At 39.3% G+C, this 22,544-nt stretch overlaps 1 protein-coding gene across 2 annotated transcripts in view; it reads right to left on the bottom strand.

Moving 5' to 3' along the window:
* Positions 1–22,544, bottom strand: part of COPS2 (COP9 signalosome subunit 2) — a 52,500-nt gene that overhangs the window by 17,189 nt on the left and 12,767 nt on the right. For both annotated transcript variants that reach the window (XM_010599663.3, XM_003420125.4), the window contains exons 2-3: positions 6,523–6,636; positions 6,253–6,330 (exon numbers count right to left, since the gene is read on the bottom strand). In XM_010599663.3, coding sequence (XP_010597965.2) covers positions 6,253–6,330; positions 6,523–6,636 — 192 coding nt within the window. The remainder of the gene's footprint in view (positions 1–6,252; positions 6,331–6,522; positions 6,637–22,544) is intronic.

Here is a 22,544-nt window from a genome sequence, read left to right as displayed (position 1 = left end):
GAACTACTGTCAAGAAAGGGCCTCCCCGCTAAGGTGCTACTCAATGCTGTTGTTAGGTGCCCTCCAATCAGCTCTCACTCACTGTGACCTTATGTACAAAAGAATGAAACACTGCACGCTCCCCAAAATCGCTGCTATGTTTGAGCCCACTGTTGCAGCCACTGTCAATCCATCTCATTCAGCGTCTTCATCTTTTTTCCTCAGCCTCTGCTTTACCAAGCATGATGTCCTTCCCCAGGGACTGGATCCTCCTGATAGCATGTGCAGGGTACATGAGTTTGGTCATCCTTGCTTTTAAGGCGCATTCCGACTGTACTTCTTCCAAGATAGATTTGTTCGTTCTTCTGGCAGTCCACAGTATGTTCAGTGTTCTTTGTCAACACCATAATTCAAAGGCATCAATTCTTCTTCAGTCTTCCTTATTCATTGTCCAGCTTTCCCATACATATGAAGCGACTGAAAATTCCATGGTTTGGGTCAGGCGCACCTTAGTCCTCAAAGTGACATCTCTGCGTTTTTAACACCTTGAAGAGGTCCTTTGCAGATTTGCCCAGTGCAATATGTCATTTAATTTCTTGACTGCTGCTTCCATGGGTGTTGGTTGTTGACCCAAGTGAACGAAATTCTTGACAACTTCAATATTTTCTCCATGTATCATGATATTGCTTATCGGTCCAGTTGCAAAGATTTTTGTTTTACGTAGAAGTGTAATCCATGTTGAAGGCTCTAGTCTTAGATCTCCCTCAGTAAGTGCTTCAAGTCCTCTTTGCTTTCAACAAGCAAGGCTGTGTCATCTGCATGACGCAGGTTCCTAATGAGTCTTCCTCCAGTCTTGATGCGAGTTTTTCATTTAGCCCAGCCTCTTGTATTATTTGTTCAGCATACAAATTGAATAAGTATGGTGAAAGAATATAACCCTGACACACACCTTTCCTGGCTTTAACTCACGCAGTATCCCCTTGTTCCGATCAAATGACTGCCTTTTGGACAGGTTCCTCGTGAGCACAATTAAGTAATGTGGAATTCCCATTCTTTGCAATGTTATCTGTAATTTGTTATGAGCCACATAGTCGAATGCCTTTGCATAGTCTATAAAACACAAGTAAACATCTTTCTGGCATTCTCTGCTTTCAGGCAAGATCCATCTGATATCAGTAGTGATGTCTCTGATTCTATGTCCTCTTCTGAATCTGACTTGAATTTCTGGCAGTTCACTGCTGCAGCTGCTTTTGAATGATCTTCAGGAAAATTTTATTTCCATGTGACATTAATGATACTGTCTGATAATTTCTGCATTCTGTTGGATCCCCCTTCTTCTGAATGGGCACAAATATGGATCTCTCCCAGTCGGCTGGCCAGGTAGCTGTCTTTCAAATTTCCTGGCATAGACAAATGAGTGCTTCTGGCATTGCATCCATTTGTTGAGACATCTCAACGGTATTCTGTCAATTCCTGGAGCCTTGTTTTTCGCCAATGCCTTCAGTGCAGCTTGGACTTTATCCTTCAGTATCATTGGTTCCTGATCACATGCTACCTCATGAAATGGTTGAACATCGACCAATTCTTTTTGGAACAGTGACTCTTCTATCTTTTTTTTTTGATGCTTCCTGCATTGGTCAACATTTTGTCCATACAACACAGCAACAAAAAATGCAAAACTCCATTGCCACTGAGTCGATTCTGACTCATGGCGACTCTATAGGACAGAGTAGAACTGCCCCATAGGGTTTCCAAAGATGGGCTGGTAGATGTGAACTGCCAATCTTTTGGTTAGCAGCCAAGCTCTTAAGCACTGTGCCATCAGGGCTCCATTTTGTCCATAGAATCCATCAATACTGCAACTCGAGGCTTGAATTTTTTCTTCAGTCTTCCAGCCTGAGAAATGCCAAGTGTGTTCTTCTGTTGTCTAACTCCAAGTCTTTGTGCATTTCAATATAATACTTTGTCTTCTTGAGCTGCCCTTTGAAATCTTCTGCTCAGTTCTTTTATGTGATCATTTCTTTCATTCGCTTAAGCTACTCTACATTTAAGAGCATGTTTCAGAGTTTCTTCTGACATCTATTTTGGTCTTTTCTTTCTTTTTAATGAATTTTGCTTTCTTCACGTATGATGTCCTTGATGTTTTCCAACAACTTATCTGGTCTTTGGTTATTAGTGTTCATTGCGTCAAATTTATTCTGGATACCAAAAACCAAACCAATCCCTTTGCTGTCAAGTTGACTGTGACTCATAGTGACCCTAGAGGATAGAGTAGAACTGCCCTACGGGGTTTCCAAGGAGTGGCTGATAGATTCGAGATGCCAACCTTTTTTGGTTAGCAGCCGAGTTCTTAACCACTGTAAGTTCTGGTGGGATATACTCAATAGTTGAAAACCTGTTGGCGTAGTGGTTAAGAGCTATGGCTGCTAACCAAAAGGTCAGCAGTTTGAATCCACCGGGTGCTCCTTGGAAACCCCGTGTGGCAGTTCTACTCTGTCTTATAGGGTCGCTATGAGTCAGAATCAACTCGATGGCAATGCGTTTGGTTTTGGTTACTCAACAGTACACATAATTAATATTGCTCTTCCTTATAGGACTATTTATACTATGCCATGTTATTCCAGGTTACATGAAAGAACTGAATAAAACACTACTGGGAAAATTTTCAGCCGTTAAGTATTTTCGGGGAGGTTACCATCTTCCAAGTGGTTAAGTCAACTTATCAGTCTAACCTCATTAACATGCACCCACGGTTCCCATAACCTTCAACTACTGTTAATTCTTCTTTTTACTAGGTTGTACTCTATACTTTAAATCAAGAAGATGGGGCACGGCCGATATAATGCTTTTTTCCTTAATTAATTGAACATGTGCATTTATTAGGATGAGGAGTAAACTAATGATACTGTAATTTTCCTGTTTACGATTATATTCTGCCCTAGAATACAATATAAGGGATAGGTAAATGTGAAAAGAATCTTTGAAATCTCCTAAGAAAAAACTGAATTAAAAAAAAAAAAGGGTTGGTGGGGGAAAAAGAATGGGTAGAACAATGGGAATATATATATCAAACTACTTTTGTCTCCAATTATGCAAGTTCCATGAAGGGGTAAATAAAAGGTGGCATCTTATCAGTGAGCTACAAAACTCAAGTTACAGAGCATATCTTGTGACAAAAGGATATATAATTGTTCCCACTCTGAGATTTTATCTTGGTACTGAATTGGAGTTTTAATAAAAAGTTATAGTTTTGATTTCATTTCCCTATGCCTTCATAAATTTAAAGCTCATTTTTTAAAAAATTATGTTATGGTAATTAAAGATCGAGGGAAAGTTAGGTAATCATCTCTGGTTTTATCTGCAGTGGTGAACACACAGTTGATAACAAAACCATGATATAGCAGTGTGGGCCCTACTTGGAATCCAACCAGGAACAGGGGAGGGAGGGGGCAGGGATAGAAGCTGAAATTACTCTTGTGAACTACAATGTATTCACAGATGTTACCAGAACAAGCAAAAGGTAGATAAAGAAGGCAGACTGCAAGTAAACTTTTCCCTTCTTCCTTCCCACCTCTGTTGCAGGTGAAATGGCAATAGACGTCTTAAGGGTACCATATTGTTTAAATGGGCTCAAAAACTAAATCATTGCTAATACGTTAAGATAGCCGATTTGTATAAAGGACTCAGTTATTATTTCAAACCACACAATTTTAAGAGTTGAACATTTAGCTCCTACTACTACTTAATCAAAATCTCTGTCCCCTGACAAAAATGATTCTACTACCATAGGCCTCTAAATTATTAATGTAAATATAGTATGTATTTGTGTTTAGCATTTTTACAAACAATAAATGGAAGGAAAGCACAGGGGCTTTGTGTAATACAGAGGTGCTTTGCATACACCAAAGCAGTAGAACTGGAGAGGGTAAATGCAATACAGATACTTTTTCTCCTTTTACTAGAGTTAAATGTAATACACATATACTTAATGACATTTAACGTGTTTTGATAGTCCTGATATTTGGGAGGGAAGAAATGAGCTAAAACATCCTGTAGATCATCTTGGTAGAAGCCATGAGGGCCCCTTACATCAAGAACTGTGGGATGCAAGATTACTGGAAATTAACTAGTTAATTCAGGGAATTCAATTTCAGATGGATGGGATGGAGACGCTAATGGGGAGAGGGAGCAGGCATATGAGAAATACAGAAACAGGGGAAAAAGATAGTGGTAACACATCATCGGCTATTCTTCTGTTTGTCATAGCTCTTATATCAGCTAGAGAGCTTAATTCTGGTAATCCGAGCTTCACTTTATCTCTTCTCTCAAAGTTTCTCTACCATTAAAAAAAAATCTAAAATTCACATCTGTATCTGTCATGGACTGAGTTGTGTCCCCCCAAAATATATATCAACTTGGCTAGGCCATGATTCCCAGTATTGTGTGGTTTTGCACCTTTTTGTCATCTGATAATGGTTTTTCCATGTGTTGTACATCCTACCTCTATGTTAACGGGAAATCCTGGTGGCATAGTGGTTAAGTGCTATGGCTGCTAACCAAAAGGTTGGCAGTTTGAATCCACCAGGTGCTCCCTGGAAACCCTGTGGGGCAGTTCTACTCTGTCCTCTAGGGTCTCTATGAGTCAGAATTGACTTGGCAATGGGTTTTGGTTATGATGTTAATGAGACAGGACTCAATCTACAAGATTAAGTTGTATCTCAAGCCAATCTCTCTTGAGATATAAAAGAGAGAAGTGAGCAGAGACAGGGAAAACTCATACCACCAATAAACAAGAACCAAGAGAATAGTGCGTCCTTTGGACCCAGGGTCCCTGTGCTGAGAAGCTCCTTAACCATAGAAGATTGATGACAAGGACCTTCCTCCAGAGCCAACAGAAAGAGAAAACTTTATCTTGGAGTTGCCACCCTGAATTCGGACTTCTAGCCTCTTAAACTGTGAGAGAATAAGTTTCTCTTTGTTAAAGCCATCTACTTGTGGTATTTCTGTTATAGTAGCACTAGATAACTAAGATGCTATCTATTCCTTGTCTCATATCCTAAATGCTTCTCTTCCTGTCCATGTCTACCTTGTACTCTTCAATTTCATTTGATGAGTTCAATGGTACTGATGATTGACATTCTATAAGAGTATAACATCATGACAATTCCAGCTTATCTATGAGTTCATTCAATAAAATAATGGTGCCAGCTACCATTGTATGTTCCAGGAGTGAACAAACAAAGTTCTGCTTTCGTGGAGCTTATAATCTACTAGGGGTGGGATGGAGTGAGGGGGGAGAGGCAATAAATAAGTAAAGAGCAAGTGGCGATATACGCAAAGAAGAAAAACAGCTGGGTAAGGTGAAAGTGATGATGGTAAGAATGCTCTTTCATATAGTGTGGTTTGATCTGATATATGGTGATATATGAATAGACACCTGAATCAAGTGAGGAAAAGAGCCATATAGCTAGCTTTCCAGGAGAAGAGCATTTGGGCAGAGGAAGCAGCCAAATGCAAGCCAGGGAGAGCACAGAAAAAAAGATCAGAAAGGTAGAAAAGGGTGAGCTTACATATGGCCTTGTAGACCATGGTAAGGATTTTGGATCTTATCGAGGGGGATGAAAACCATTAGAAGATTCTGAGCAAAAGAATGACATAATCAAACTTACATTTTAAAAGAATCACTCTGATGCTTGTGGAGAACAAACTGTAGCAGGGCAAGGATGGAAGTAAGAAGACCAGTTAGGAGGTGGCTGTAATAATCCAGGTCAGAGATGATGTTGGCTTAGACCAGGGTAGCAGAAGTAGAAATGGTAAGAAGCAGTCAGACATGGATACATTTTGAAGATATATAAAGCCACCTGGATTAGCTAATAGATTATTTGTGGGGTGAGAGACAAAGAAATGAGTCAAAAACAACACTGCAATTTTTGGCTTTAGTCAGTGGAAGAGGAACTCCTATGAACAACAAAATTTTAAACCTTCAAAATAAACACTAAAAGAATGTGGAAAAGCCACTCTATTAATAATAATACAGCTAAATACTATCCTTGTATTTAAAGGATAAGTTTTCTTGAACAGAAAACTTTTGTATCTTATGCAGATTTTTTCTACTAAGTAGAATTACTATTGTCATAACTGCAAAGCAGGCTAAGTATAGAAACATATCCAGAGAACTGTTTTTGAGAAGTAGATATGGTTATATTTGCTGCCAAGAGGTTTTTACCTATTTAATTTCATTATTAGCTTAATTCTCCTCAAAATAAAGCTTACCAATTTGAAGTTAATCTTAATCATTTGTTTCAGTGCTTTAAATCCCCATTCTCCCTTTTCACCTTCAAGTTCCAAAACCTAAAAAAGAAAGACATTTTTAGTCCAACTGAATACTAATATGCTATTTTCTAATGACATCCAATGTCTAGATTTGTCATTAATTTCACATTATATGCCTGAAACACATTTCTAGGATAAAATCACTAGGGATTTATTCGTCATTAAAAAATAAACTTTAAGGCACAGAATCAACTGGAAAAAAATATGAACCTTTTGGAAACTGCTCAACGCTGCTTTTGGATCATCTTCTTTTAACGCTTTGGAATTATAGTACTGATTTTCCAAATCCACATTTGGCTCGGAGTTACTATCTTCAGAGTATTCCTGTGTATCGAAAAGAAAGAGGAATTTAAAAAAAAGGAAAAGAAACCACACATTACTCTATCAAAAGTGAATGTTGTTAAAATGGAAAAACCATACATTTATACAAAACAAAACAATCTTGAACATACAGGTAAAATGCTACTGATATTTAAATACCATTCTTAAAATATCAGGAGCCCTAGTGGTGCAGTGGTTAAGAGCTTGGCTGCTAACCAAAAGGTCAGCAGTTTGAATCCATCAACTGCTCCTTGGAAACCTTGTGAGGCAGGTCTACTCTGTCCCATAGGGTGACTATGAGTTGGAATCAACTCGATGACAATGGGTTTGGTTTGGGTTAGTTTATTAAAAAATCAAGTGGATAGTAGAATAGGATAATTTCTTTCTTCCAGATCAAAACTACAATTCCTATAGAATCAACACAAAAGACTACAAAGAACTAATATTGGCTAATGACCCCCAATTCTGTGGTAGTAAATCTTGTGTTGGTCATGGAACTTGAGAAAAATCTAACGATCCATCTTTAGTTCCGTGACCCAACTTTCTCTCTTCTCTAAATCCCAATTCCATTCTTCTCACATGGTCTGCACACCTGGGATGATAATCCACAGATGACAACAGCGCTTCACTGCTAAGTATGATTATGTTAACAGGAATATTTGTTTTATCTACATTCCTCATTAATCAACAGCTGCTTAATTTACTTAATAGCTTTATAACAAATGAAAAGTTAAACAAAACAGATTTATATAATTTTATGAGATTTCCATCACATAAATTCAGTTCTCAGTGAAAAACAGCACTGGAACAATAAGGCAGAAGGGAAATAAGAAATAAAACAACTATTTTGTAAAACCACATAAATAAGAATTTAAAATAGCTCCAAGATAATCAACCTAATAATAAGGATTACAAAACACACATGGATTAGAACAACAAAAATTATTTTAGGAGGACACAAGATAAAGATTATTTCCTTCTCAGCTACCAGTCATTACAAGTTTATGTCAAGTTAAGAACAGTACCCAAAAGTAAGCACAAAAAGACAAGAATGGTATTACGTTCATATTTCTAAATCAGAATATTTCTAAATTCAAATACAGTTAACAAATTTCTTTATACAGGTATTTATGGAAAATCTGCAAAGTCTCATAAAGGCAAAAGAAGAAAGGTGTGACAAGTGCAGTGTTAGAAAGTTCAAAAACACATCAATATAAGACGAATTTTTTCCTATGACCAGTAGGAGGATGGTGTTCAATATTAGTATAAAACAGGTTTTACCTGGCACAGTAACAACTGAAATAGTGTTTTTACAATATGTGCCCTCTGAAGGCTAATAATTTCCTTGTGTGAGGACAGGAAGCCCTGGCACCCAGACTTAACAGATTTAAGACCAGAATTCAGTTATGTTTAACATGAAATTCCTTGGGAATGCCTCTCTTAGGTATGAGATCAAACTTGAGGTAGTAAATAAATTTCATAGTCACTCAATCACTTCTTAAGCCTTGTATTATAGGTTCAACTATAATGAAACTAATCAAACAAAAAAGTAATTAATAAAGAATGAATAAGCCAACTGTATACCAAATAATGCTGTGATAGTGATGGCTTCTGAGATGGGTTTTGAAAGATAAGTGAGTACTTAGACAAAAACCAAAACCAAACCCAGTGCTGTTGAGTTGATTCTGACTCATAGCGACCCCACAGGACAGAGTAGAACTGCCCCACAGAGTTTCCAAGGAGTGCCTAGCAGATTTGAACTGCCGACTGTTTCGTTCACAGCTGTAGCACTTAACCACTATGCCACCAGGGCTTCCAAGTACTTAGATCAGGACTAAAATACTGGACATGAAGACTAAGGACCATAGTCTTGGGGGACATCTAGGTGAACTGCAAAACACAGTTCATAAAGGTAATGCTCTATATCCTAGCCTGGTGAGTAGCATCTGGGGTCTTAAAAGCTTATGAGCAGCCATCTAAGAAGCAATAACTAGTCTCTTCCCATCTGGGGCAAAGGAGAACGAAGAAAACTGACAACTTAAGGAAGCAATTAGCCCAAAGGACTAATGGCCCACATGAACCATAGCCTCCCCTAACCTGAGACCAGAAGACCTAGATGGTGCCCTACCACCACTATCGACCACTCTGTAGAACAGAATTCAAATTAAAAAAAAAAAAAAGGACCAGACACACTGGTCTGAAAGAGACTGGAGGAACCCCTGAGACTACTGCCCTGGGAAGATCTTCTAATATGAAACTATAAATACTCCTAAAGGTCACCTTCCAGCCCAATAACAGACGGGGATATAAAGTAAAAGATAACATCTGTGAAAAATGTGCTCCTTAGAACAATCAACTATATGAGAACAAAAGGGCAACATCTGCCCAAAACCACAGATGAGAAGATAGGGATGGACAGGGAAACCGAACTAATGGAAACAAAGAACTCAGGGAGGAAATGAGAGTGCTGACACATTGCAGTGATTGCAAACAACGTCATGAAACAATCTGTGTATGAATCATTGATTGGAAAATTAATTTGCTATGTAAACTTTCACCTAACGAAAAAACCAAACTCAGTGCCGTCGAGTCGATTCTGACTCATAGCGACCCTATAGGACCTAGAACACAATACAATATTGGGGGAGGGAAAAAAAAAGATAGCTAAGTGGGAGTTTTCTTGCTAGGCAAAATGAGTAAACTCTTTGCATGCTTATGTGACAATCTCTAAAAGTACATGCAGGAGGTAACTGAAGAACTGAAAGAAATCATATTGCTAAAACATAAAAAGCCCTATTGATTCTACCTCCAAAATAAATCCTAAATCCATCCACTCTCCCCCTTTCCTCTGCCACCACCCTAGCCCACCAACACACTTTCATTTCTTTATAGACTACAATAGCCTTCCCCTTCTCCTTTTTAACCTTCAAGTTCCGATCTTCTGATGGTGAATAGTCCGAGTAATCTTCATATAAAATGTGTATTATTCCTCTCCTAAAAATGGCTTCCCATTGCTCTAACAATTAAGTTTAAAATCCTCAACATCTGACTCCCAAAATGTGTCCGACCTTACGTCTATCAAGCTGTCCTGCATTCGCTTTGCTGCAGCCAGCCCTGGCCTTACCTCACAAGTGATCAAACTCTTCACCTGATTAATCACTGCACTTCATTTCAGATCTCAGCGTTAAGTGTCACCTCCTCAGGGAAAACCAACTTTTTTAAGTGTCCTGAGGTAAAGAATCATAGTTACAAAATGTACTCTACACCTTTTCTAACTGTCTTATTAACTTGGCCCCATGTGTCTGTCAGTTCATTGTACTGTGGTGCCTTGCATGTTGCCGTGATGCTGGAAGCTCTGCCATTAGTATTTCAAATACCACCAGGGTCACCCTTGGTGGACAGGTTTCAACAGAGCTTACAGAATAAGACAGACTCCTGGCGAGCTACTTCTGAAAAAATTAGCCAGAGAAAACCTTAAGAATAGCAGCAAATGTTCTCTGATATAGTGCTGGCAGATGAGCCCCTCGGGTAGAAAGGCACTCAAAACACGATGGGGGAGGGGCTGTCTCCTCAAATTGGAGTCGATTTTAACGACATGGATAGAGTCAAGCTTCTGGGACCTTCATTTGCTGATGTGGCATGACTCAAGATGAGAAGCAGCAGCTGCAATCTTCCATTAATAACCAGAACATGGAATGTATGAAATATAAATCTAGGAAAACTGGAAATCGCCAAAAATGAAATGAAGGCATAAACATCAATATCCTAAAATGGACTGCTACTGGCCATTCTGAATCAGACAATCCTATGGTCTACCATCCGGGAATAAAACATTTAAGAGGAATGGCATTGCATTCAATACTAAAGAGAACATATCAAGATCCATCTTTAGTACAACGCTGTCAGTGAAAGGATAATATCCATACGCCTACAAGGAAGACCAGTTAATATGACTATTACTCAAATTTACGCATCAACCACTAAATGCCAAAGATGAAGAAACTGAAGATTTTTACCAGCTTCTGCAGTCAGAAATTGATCAAAAACATATCAAGATGCACTGATAATTACCGGCGATTGGAATGTGAAAGTTGAAACTAAGGATTAAAAAAAAATAGTAGTTAGAAAATATGGCCTTGGTGATAGAAATGCCACTGTGTGAGAGAATTTTGCAAAACCAATGACATCTTTATCACAAATACCTTTTTTCATCAATATAAACGGCAACTATGCACATGGACCTCACCAGACAGAATACACGGGAATCAAGTGAACTACATCTGTAGAAAGAGACAATGGAAAAGCTCAACATCATCAGTTAGAACAAGGCCAAGGGTCAACTGTAAAAAAGACCATCAATTGTTCCTATCCAAGTTGAAGTTGAAGAAAATTAAAGTAAGTCTGTGAGAGCTAAAATATGACCTTGAGTATATCCCATCTGAATATGAAGACCATCTAAAGAATAGATTTAATGCACTGAACACTAATAACTGAAGACCAGACGACTTGAGGAATGACATCAAGGATATCATACATGAAAAAAGCAAGAGGTCATTAAAAAGAAAGGAAAGAAGGAAAAGTCCAAAATGGATGTCTGAAGAGATTTGGAGGCTTGCTCTTGTACAGTAGCCAAAGTGAAAGAAAGACATAAAGTAAAAGAGCTGAAGAGAAGATTTCAAAGGGAGGCTTGAGAAGACAGAGCAAGCATTACAACGAAACGTGCAAAGACTTGGAGTTAGAAAACCAACAGAGATGAACAGGCTCAGCATTTCTCAAACTGAAAGAATTGAAGAAAAAATTCAAGCCTCGAGTTGCAATATTGAAGGATTCTACAGGGAAAATGTCAAACCATACAGGAAACGTTAAAAGAAGATGGAAGGAATACTGAGTCACTGTACCAAAAAATAATTGGTCGATGTTCAATCATTTCAGGAAGCAGCATTTGATCAAGAACTGATGATACTGAAGGAAGAAGTCCAAGCTGCACTAACGGCACTGGTAAAAAACAAGGCTCTAGAATTGATGGAATTACCAATTGAGATGTTTAAAAAATGGATGTGATGCGGGAAATACTCGTCTACGTTAAGAAATTTGGAAGACAGCTACCTGGCCAATCAACTGGAAGAGATTCCTATTTACGCTCATTCCAAAGGAAGGTGATCCAACAGAATGCAAAAATTATTGAACAATACCATTAATATCACATACAAATAAATTTTTGCCGAAGATCATTCAAAAGTGGTTGCAGCTGTACATTGACGGAACTGCCAGAAATTGAAGGTGGATTCAGAAAAGGATGCGGAACAAGAGGTATCACTGGCTGATGTCAGACGGATCTTGGCTGAAAACAGAGAATACCAGAAAGATGTTTACCTGTGTATTGTTGACTTCGCAAAGGCATGTGACTGTGTGGATCACAATAAATTATGGATAACATTGAGAAGAATGGGAATTCCAGAACACTTAATTGTGCTCATGAGGAACCTGTATGTAGACCAAGAGTAAGCCGTTCAAACAGAACAAGGGGATACTGTGTGGCTTAAAATCAGGAAAGGTGTGTGTCAGGGTTGTATCCTTTCACCATACCTATTCAATCTGTTTGCTGAGCAAATAATCTGAGAAGCTGGACTGTCTGAAGAATGGGGCATCAGGATTGGAGGAAGGCTCATTAACAACTTGGGATATGCAGATGACACACCCTTACTTGCCCAAAGTGAAGAGGACTTGAAGCACTTACTACTGATGAAGATCAGGGACTACAGCCTTCATTATGGATTGCACCTCAACGAAGGAAAACAAAAATTCTCACAACTGGACCAATAAATAATATCATGATGAAGTGAGAAAATACTGAAATTGTAAAGAATTTCATTTTACTTGGATACACAGTCAATGCCCATGGATGTAACAGTCAAGAAATCAAAGGATGCATTGCTTTGGGAAAATCTGCTCTTTAAACAAGAGACCTCTGTTTAACTTTAAAGTGTTAAAAAGTAAAGATGTCACTTTAAGGACTAAGGCATGCCTGACTCAAACCATCGAGTCAGTGTGACTCAGTTTGACCCTACAGGACACAGCAGAACTGCCTCATATGGTTTCCAAGGAACAGGTGGTGGGTTCCAACTGCCGACCTTTTGGTTAGTAGCTGTAGCTTGCTGTAGCTCCTAACCACTGTGCCACCAGGGGTTGGACCCAAGCCATGGTGGTTTCAATTGTTTCATATACATGGGAAAGCTGGACAATGAATAACTAAGATGGAAGAATAACTTATGTCTTTGAATTTCAGTATTGGCAAAGAATACTGAATATACCACGGACTCCAAAAGAACGAACAAATTTGTCTTGGAAAAATATAACCAGAATGCTCCTTAGAAGCAAGGATGGTGAGACTTCTCTCACATATTTTGGGCATGTTATCAGAATGGATAAGACCCTGAAGAAGGACATTATGCTTGGTTAAGTACAGGGTCAGTGAAAAAGAGGAAGACCCTGACGAGATGGACTGACACAGTGGCTGTGACACAGCTCGGGCTCATGCATAACAATTGTGAGGATGCCACAGGACTGGGCAGTGTTTCGTTCTGCTGCACTTAGGGTCACTATGAGTCAGAAGTGACTCGATGGCACCGAACAACAAGAATTAACTGGAACGAACCAACATTTCAAAGAAATTATATTTAAGATGTAAAAGAAATTATTTTTTTAAACCATTCCATAAGATAATAGGTGGCTAAACTAGAAATGGGGTATTCAGCAACCCAGACCTTCAGGAAAGCAGCCCTGACTTGAAAGTAAAGCAAACAATGTTTCTGATTTACATTTTTCACAAAATCTAAGAATTTGGACTCAATGTCCATTTTTTTTCGTTTCTCGGCCCACAATTGAAGAAGCAACTAGGCCAAGATACAAGGACAGTGGAGAAGAAGCTGAGAGGTACACATGACAGCAGCAGGATGTGGAGTTGCCAGCAGCGGGGAAACAGAAAACGCTACTTGAGGAATTAAGAAGGTTATGTCGCTATGAGTCAGAATCGACTCGACGGGACTAGTTTTTTTTTTTTTTAACCTCAATTATCCGGAAATTACAAAACCAATGATAACATTGTTGAAAACAAACTTTGACGTTTCCTGCCATGTCTATCACAATGGCTCATCATTCAATCACTGAGTACCTGTTATAGTATAAGACTAGCTACCAGGAATACCGGGGACCTGATTTGTTCCAGATTAATGGTATTTCTAAACTTTAGATGTTCTAGCGAAAAAAAAAAAAAAAAAAAAAAAAAAATCACAGTGAATGAGACAAGACTTGATCCACGGATATAAAAAGAAGTAAAAGGTGGCCTCTGTGTATTGATCCCAAGTTGTTTACTTCACAGCAAGCTGAGGCCCACGAACCCAAAAAAGTCAGCTGATGTCAAACTCCAATCTATATACATTCAATTGTTAAAAAAAAAAAAAAAAAGCCCAAGTAAGCAGATTCTTAGCCACTTAAGAGTCTGCCTGCTTTACATACCCCAGAAAACCACAAGCAACATCTAATCGGCATAGATAAGATAAAATCTTGTAGTTTTAAGGACCTTAAGGGGCTGCTGCCATTGCAGCTCTCTGGCCCAGAGAAGGCTTCCCACCTAGCTGCAGGAAGACACTGAGTAAGGTACACATAAGGCCTCCCTCCTCCTCTTTCCAGGTGTTTTCATGCCCCCACCCTTCCGGAAACCCTGGTGGTGTAGCGGTTAAGTGCTATGGCTGCTAACCACATATGCTAACCACATAGGTCAGCAGTTCAAATCTACCAGCCGCTCCTTGGAAACTCTATGGGGCAGTTCTACCCTGTCCTATAGGGTCGCTATGTGTTGGAACTGTCTCGACGGCAATGGGTTTGGTTTAAGTGGTTTTCTTCCCCTTCTGGTGTCTCCTTGCAGGGCTGGCCTTGGGGAGAAGGCCTCCTGCTGTGGTGGACAGCCCCTAGTATGCCACTGTCAGTGCGTAAGCCCCAATGAATAGCTTGTTGTGCAATGCTGCACCGTATCTTTTTCCTTAATCAGACCCAAATTCTCTCAAACTTGCTACAAGCCCTCAATATTTTCTGAATACAGTGAAATCTGTGAGAGCCAGAACTCGATGGGACTGCTTTGTTTTTCTGGGTCTTGGAAGTTTTCTGCCGTTGTCAGGGTGCAATCTTACCACTTTTCTATCACTCCTTTTAGTGGAAAATATGAGTTTTCCTTCTCTGATAGGTTTCCGCCTTACACAGGTTCTGGCTTTTGCAGGTTTTACTGCTTTTGCAGGTTTTACTGTACAGTCTTTTCATTTTTCATATTATATGGATTAACAAACAGAATGTATAATATTTTTTGCAAAAGTGCAGTTGGACTCTTAAGTGTTATTGCTAAAACGTATAAATGAGAACTGGCTCAACTGTGTTATCGATTTGCTTCTTATGAACAGGCAGTCCCTTGTTACAATCCGTAACATCATGTTTATCTGCTTTGAACCAGTTACCCTGACACTTGCAGCTCAGAGAATCACACCATCCCCACAAGCTGGGTACTACAACACTCTGCTCTTCAGTTATTACACTAGCATGATTTGTTAAAACTAATATCTTGAAAAGTCTTTAGAAGAACAGTTCTGTTGTTTAAATGCTTCTATTATTTGTACTCTACAATAATGATCGTCACTAAAAACCCAAACCAAACCCACTACTGTCGAGTTGATTCCGACTCATAGTGACCCTATAGGACAGAGTAGAACTGCCCCATAGAGTTTCCAAGGACCGCCTGGTGGGTTTGAACTGCCAATCTCTTGGTTAGCAGCTGTAGCACTTAACCACTATGCCACCAGGGTTCCCCTGATCTTCACTATATGCCGACAATTAAGTGTTGCTCACACAAATGTGGAAACCCTGGTGGTGCAGTGGTTAAGTGCTACGGCTGCTAATCAAAACGTCTGCAGTTCAAATCCACCAGGCACTCCTTGGAAACTCCATGGGGGCAGTTCTACTCTGCCCTATAGGCTCACTGAGTTGGAACTGACTCGACAGCAGTGGGGTTGGTTTTTTTGTTTTACACAAATGCAAATGAACAGTCCTACTCATGGGTGCTCACGTCCTGTCTATTCAGAGGAAGACACACAAGCCAAAGTGCCGTCTAACAGAATCAAAGCAATTACAGAGGCACACAGTTGGTAACAGTGGCAGCTCACAGGGGAGTAGTCAACTACACTTGAGTGAGTCTGAGGAAGAAGACGCCAGAATCAGGTCTAGAAGCGTGAATAGTAGTTATCACGGATGAGGAAGGGTATCTGAAACAAAGCAAGAAGGATGCGTGCAAAGACATGAAAGCTTGAGACAGCATTATACATCTGGGAAAAGATGTGTGTGAAGACATGAAGGCTTGAACACCATTACAGATCTGGGAAAAGATGTGTGCAAAGACATGAAAGCCTGAAACAGCATGACACATCAGGGACAGCCACGAATAGTCTGAATTACCCGAAGCACAGAAGGCGTGTCAAGGACTGAGGTGGCAATGAATTGGTATAGAACAAACAGCAACAGGACAACAGAAGTCTGGCAAGGAATTCAGGTCAAAATGGAGCCCTGGTAGTGCAGCGGTTAAGACTCAGCTGCTAAACAAAAGGTTGGCAGTTTGAGTCCACCAGCTGCTCCTTGGAAACCCCACGGGTCAGTTCTACTCTGTCCTCTAGGGTTGCTATGAGTCGGAAATGACTAGATGGCAATGGACTGAGAGATCCACTAAGAGATCTTACAGGGAAACAATCAGATCTGTGCTGAGACTACACCGGCGGCAGTGGAGCAGACACTGGAAACTCTTACAAGTCTAGCTAAGAGACGACGGAGGCCTGACCCCAAGCAGTTGAGCAGGGAGAAAAGGCAGGGTTTGGGATAAATATGGAAGACGTTAAGTGACACGAAGAATGCAAAATCAATGGGACCAACCAAATGGGTATAAGAAAATGGGAAAAGTCTACAGTGACTCCCAGGTTCTGTCTTGGTAACATATGATGCCATTAATCAGAGCAGGAAATATATGAGGTGAAGCATTAAATTGCTGAACAAAATCAGATGAATAAAAGATGATGGCTATTCAACCAACAGATGAATAAAAGATAACCATCATTTGTAAAAGTTTAAGCAAAATAATTAACAGAAACTGAAACTAATCAATATATTAAGACGGCCTCAAAAAACAAAGAAGGGTTTATGTAATATATGAAAAAGAAACACTTAAACATTGTTAAAGGAATTAAAAAACGAACAAAATTTAAATAAAGTAATAGTCCTAACCTACTTACAATCACTCATGTCCTGGTATCTCCGCAAGGCAATCTGTGATCCACCCATACCACCCAAACCTATTCTTTCCCTTTTCCCAAATATGCCAAACAATTTGAAATCTCTGCTCTTTGCTAGGAATTCTAAATCACCTTCCCTTCTAACAAGCTTTCCACTTTTTTCTTACCATGCCCCCTGCCCTAACACTTCCAAGAAATGTATTTATCAAGGCTTACCTGAAAAGATCACCTTCTTCATGATTCTTTCTCCACTTAGCAAAATACTGTTTTTCTCAGTCATGCCTCTGTATGACATGCACCTCTCTAACACAGAGCTGTGTCTATCATTCCAACTCCCTCCCCCACCTGCCTCACTGTGAGCTTCTGGAAAGAACTTTCTCTTACACATCTTAGCTTCCCCCGAGCCTGGGATATAGAAACTGCTCAATTGTTTGCTAAATTGAAAAGAAAAGTAGGTGAAAGTTCCAAAACAACACCAACACATAACAGCTGAGGTCAATTCCACAGTTCACCTATTCCGTATTTTTTGCCAAAAGTCTAAGAAATGTGCTCCAGGAGAACAAGACTAACCATTAACAAATGCTTCCTAAAGCCTGGCCATCTCTGGTCAGTTGTGCAAGATGTGGACACATTAAGAGGTGCAGGATATAATCTAAGTCCTGGGTGGCCATTTGTGGTTTAGCCACTCATAGTTATTCAAACTTTTAAAAATTCAACTCAAGCTAATGGGTACTAACTTGTTATCTGTGAAGTAAATTAGAACTCTCTTTTATTTGTCCTAAACATTCACTCCTGAAATTACACTTACCACGGAGAGATATCATAAAACTCACAGTCCTGGGCTCTAGTTCTGACTCTCCCAATAATTTGTCCTGTATCTTTAGGTAAGCCACTCACTCTCAATGCTTTAGTTCTTCTGTCAAGTTTGAAGATGGAACCCCTGAGGAAGTTTCTTATTCCCACTGAAGTCCAGGGATGGATTATCCAGTAAGCAAGGTATATAGGGGCTTAATTGTACTTGCTTACTAATCCGTAGTGCAAAATTTCACTTGATTTTCTGGTGAAACCCATGTGACATTGCTCACTATAGATTAGTAAGTAAACACAAGTAAGCCTGTGTGTACCTTGCTTACTGTAAGCTGATGCATACCATGCTTATTGGTTAATCTGTATCTGCTGAGGTCTATGAGTTCACTTTGAGATATGACATATAAATTCACTTATTGGATATTCAGAGTTTACAGATTTAAGAGAGAAAAGCCTTAAATTAATTTTATCCTTTGCATGCAAGAGAAGCTCCTATTAGTTATCATTTTAATCACCCTTTTTTAGACCACTATAATTTCATTCTATAATGAATGAAATTTCCTAAATTCACTATAATTCCCCTATGTGTCTGTCAGTTTGTCATACTGTGGAGGGTTGCCTGGTGCTGTGATGCTGGAAGCTATGCCACCTGTGTTCAGATAACAGCAGGGTCACCCATGGAGGACAGGTTTCAGCTGAGCTTCCAGACTAAGACAGACTAGTAAAAAGGACCCAGAAGTCTACTTCTGAAAAGAAACAGCCAGTGAAAACCTTATGAATAGCAGCAGAACACTGTCTGATATAGCACTGGAAGATGAGTCCCCCTGGTTGGAAGGCACTCAAAAGATGACTGGTGGAGAGCTGCCTCCTCAAAGTAGAGTCCACCTTAATGACTTGGAACGGAGTCAAGCTTTTGGGACCTTCATTTGCTGATGTGGTACGACTCAATATGAGAAGAAATAGCTTCAAACATCCATTAATAATTGGAACGTGGAATTATTAAGTATGAATCTAGGAAAATTGGAAATCATCAAAAATGAAATGGAATGCATAAACACCCATATCCTAGGCATTAGTGACCTCAAATGGACTGGTATTGGTCATTTTGAATTGGACAATCATATGGTCTACTACACTGGGAATGACAACTTGAAGAGGAATGGTATTGCGCTCATCGTCAAAAAGAACATTTCAAGATCTATCCTGAAGTACAACATTGTCAGTGATAGGATAATATCCATATGCCTACAAGGAAGACCAGTAAATACGACTATTATTCAAATTTATGCACCAACTGCTAAGGCCAAATATAAGGAAATTGAAGATTTTTACCAGTTTCTGCAGTCTGAAATTGATCAAACATGCAATCAGGATGCATTGATAATTACTGGTGATTGGAATGTGAAAGTTGGAAACAAAGAAGGATCCAGAGCTGAAAAATATGGCCTTGGTGATAGAAACGATGCTGGAGACCACATGATTGCATGTTGCAAGACCAATGACTTCTTCACTGCAAACACCTTTTTCCCCCAAAATAAACAGCAACTATACACATGAACCTTCCCAGATGGAATACACAGGAATCAAATCAAATATATCAGTAGAAAGAGATGATGGGAAAGCTAAATGTCATCAGTTAGAACAAGGCCAGGGACTAACTGTGGAATAGACCATCAATTGCTGGTATGCAAATTCAAGTTGAAAACGAAGAAAATTATAACAAGTTGACAAGAGTCAAAGTATGACCTTTAGTATATCCCACCTGAATTTAGAGACCATTTCAAGAATAGAGTTGATGCACTGAACACTAACGATTGAAGACCAGATGAGTTGTGGAATGATATCGAAGACATCATACATGAAGAAAGCAAGAAGTCATTAAAAAGAAAGGATAGAAAGAAAAGACCAAAATGGATGTCAGAAGAGACTCTGAAACTTGCTCTTGAACACCGAGCAACTAAAGCAAATGGAAGAAATGATGAAGTAAAAGAGCTAAACAGAAGGTTTCAGACGGTGGCGCAAGAAGACAAAGTTAAAGCATTATAATGACATGTGCAAAGAGCTGGAGACAGAAAACCAAAAGGGAAGGACACGCTCGGGATTTCCCAAGCTGAAAGAACTGAAGAAAAAATTCAAGCCTTGAGTTGCAACAGTGAAGGATTTTATGGGAAAAATATTAAATGACACAGGAATGATCAAAAGAAGATGGAAGGAATACACAGAGTCATCACACCAAAAAGAATTGGTCTATGTTCAATCATTTCAAGAGTTAGCATGTGATCAGGAACCGATGGTTCTGAAGGAAGAAGTCCAAGCTGCAGTGAAAGCACTGGTGAAAAACAAGGCTCCAGGAATTAAGGGAGTATCAACTGAGATGTTTCAATAAACGGATGCAACATTGGAAGTGCTCGCTCGTCTATGCCAAGAAACATGGAAGACAGCTTCTTGGTCAACCAACTGGAAGAGATCCATATTTATGCCTATTCCCAAGAAAGGTGATTTAACTGAATATGGAAATTATAGAACAATATCATTAATATCACATGCAAGTAAAATTTTGCCGAAGATCATTCAAAAGAGGCTGGCTGCAGCAGTATATTGACAAGGAACTGCCAGAAATTCAGGTCTGATTAAGAAGAGGATGTGGAACCAGGGATATCATTGCGGATGTCAGACTGATCCTGGTTGAAAGCAGAGAATAACAGAAGGATGTTTACCTGTGTTTTATTGACTATGCAAAGGCATTCGACTGTGTGGATCGTAACAAATTATGGATAACATTGAGAAATGGGAATTGAAGCACACTTATTTGTGCTCATGAGGAGCCTGTACACAGATCAAGAAGCAGTTGTTTGGGCAGAAAAAGGGTATACTGCGTGGTTTAAAGTCAGGAAAGGTGTGTGTCAGGGTTGTGTCTTTTCACCATACCTATTCAATCTGTATGCTGAGCAAATAATCTGAGAAACTCGACTGTATGAAGAACGATGCATCAGGATTCAAGGAAGACTCATTAACAACCTGTGTTATGCAGATAACACAGCCTTGCTTGCTGAAAGTGAAGAGGACTTGAAGCACTTGCTAATGAAGATCAAAGACCACAGCCTTCAGTATGGATTATTCTTCAACATAAAGAAAACAAAAATCCTCACAACTAGACCAACAGGCAACATCATGATAAACGAAGAAAAGACTCAAGTTGTCAAGGATTTCATTTTACTTGGATCCCCAATCAACACCTATGGAAGTAGCAGTCAAGAAATCAAAAGACACATTTCATTGGGCAAATCTGCTGCAAAGGACCTCTTTAGAGTGCTGAAAAGCAAAGACGTCACCTTGAAGTCTAAGGTGCGCCTGACCCAAGCTATGCTATTGTCAAACACATCATATGCATGCAAAAGCTGGACAATGCAGAAACCAAAGAACTGATGCCTCTGAATTGTGGTGCTGGCGAAGAATATTAAATATACCATGGAATACCAAAAGAACAAATCTGTCTTGGAAGAAGTACAACCAGAATGCTCCTTAGAGGCAAGGATGGCGAGACTGCGTCTTACATACTTTGGACATGTTGTCAGGAGTCCCTGAAGAGGAACATCATGCTTGGTTAAGTACAGGGTCAGTGGAAAACATGAAGACCCTCCAAGAGACAGATTGACACAGTGGCTGCAACAATGGGCTCAAGCATAACGATGACTGTGAGCATGGTGCAGGACCGGACGGTGTTTCGTTCTGTTGTACACAGGGTCACTAGGAGTCGGAACCAAATTGATGGCACTTAACGACAACAACAACATAATTTCATTATACCCGGTATAACTATGAAGAAATGCAATAGGCCTTTTTGACAGCTCACCGAAACTTATATTCTGAATCAATATTTTTCTATGAAGTAGTAACTTTAGTCGGCAATGAAATTATTACAATGATACAGCTATGGATTATTAACAATACTTCTGAACTCTCAAGAAAACCAATTTAATTCATTAAAAAAAAATTTTTTTTTTTTTTTTTAATCATCATTAGAGTCCGGTATTTCTAATCTACAACAGCAGTATTCAGTTTGAGGGCCCCATTTATGAAACCTTATTCTGAATATATTTTTCAATTAAACCTACTCTGAGGACAAAGCCTGGCTACAGCTGAAGTGGTTAAACAAACAAAAACTTAGCTGCAGAAAGTTTATAACAGTAAAAAACTGAAAACAGTCCAACTGCCTATTGATAGAGAACTAGTTAAATAAAGTATGGTACACTCGTACAATCAATGTAGCTGTAAAAAGCAATGAGATAAGTAAACTCTTTGCATACTTACATAATAATCTCTAAGACAAATTTAACAGCCAAGTGCAGAATAATATATATAATATGCTACATTCTGGTTAAAAACAAAAAGGGGGGTTGCATAAGAGTACATATTTCGTTACTGATAGGGAGGAATGGGAACGGGGCATATGGCGAGTAAGAAAAAAAGGAACTTTTAATGTATAAACCAAACCAAACCCATTGCTGTCAAGTCGATTCTGCATCAAGTGACTCCACAGGACACAGAACTGCCGCATAGGGTTTCCAAAGTGCGGCTGGTGGATGCAAACTGCTGACATTTTGGTTAGCAGCCGAGCTCTTAATTGCTGTACCACCTGGGCTCTATACCTTTTTATATCTTCTGTTTTGAACCATGTGTATGCATTATCTATTTAAAAAGCCAGCTTAAACATGCTTTGGGTTCTGAAGACAATTTCATAAGAGAAACTTAAATTCTGAACAACGCCAGAATTACTGTTGGTCT

The sequence above is a fragment of the Loxodonta africana genome, chromosome 10 (assembly GCF_030014295.1).
Source record: "Loxodonta africana isolate mLoxAfr1 chromosome 10, mLoxAfr1.hap2, whole genome shotgun sequence".
Classification (NCBI taxonomy): Eukaryota; Metazoa; Chordata; class Mammalia; order Proboscidea; family Elephantidae; genus Loxodonta; species Loxodonta africana.
The sequence above is the reverse complement of the archived record's forward strand: the minus strand, read 5'-3'. Positions and strand labels throughout refer to the sequence as shown.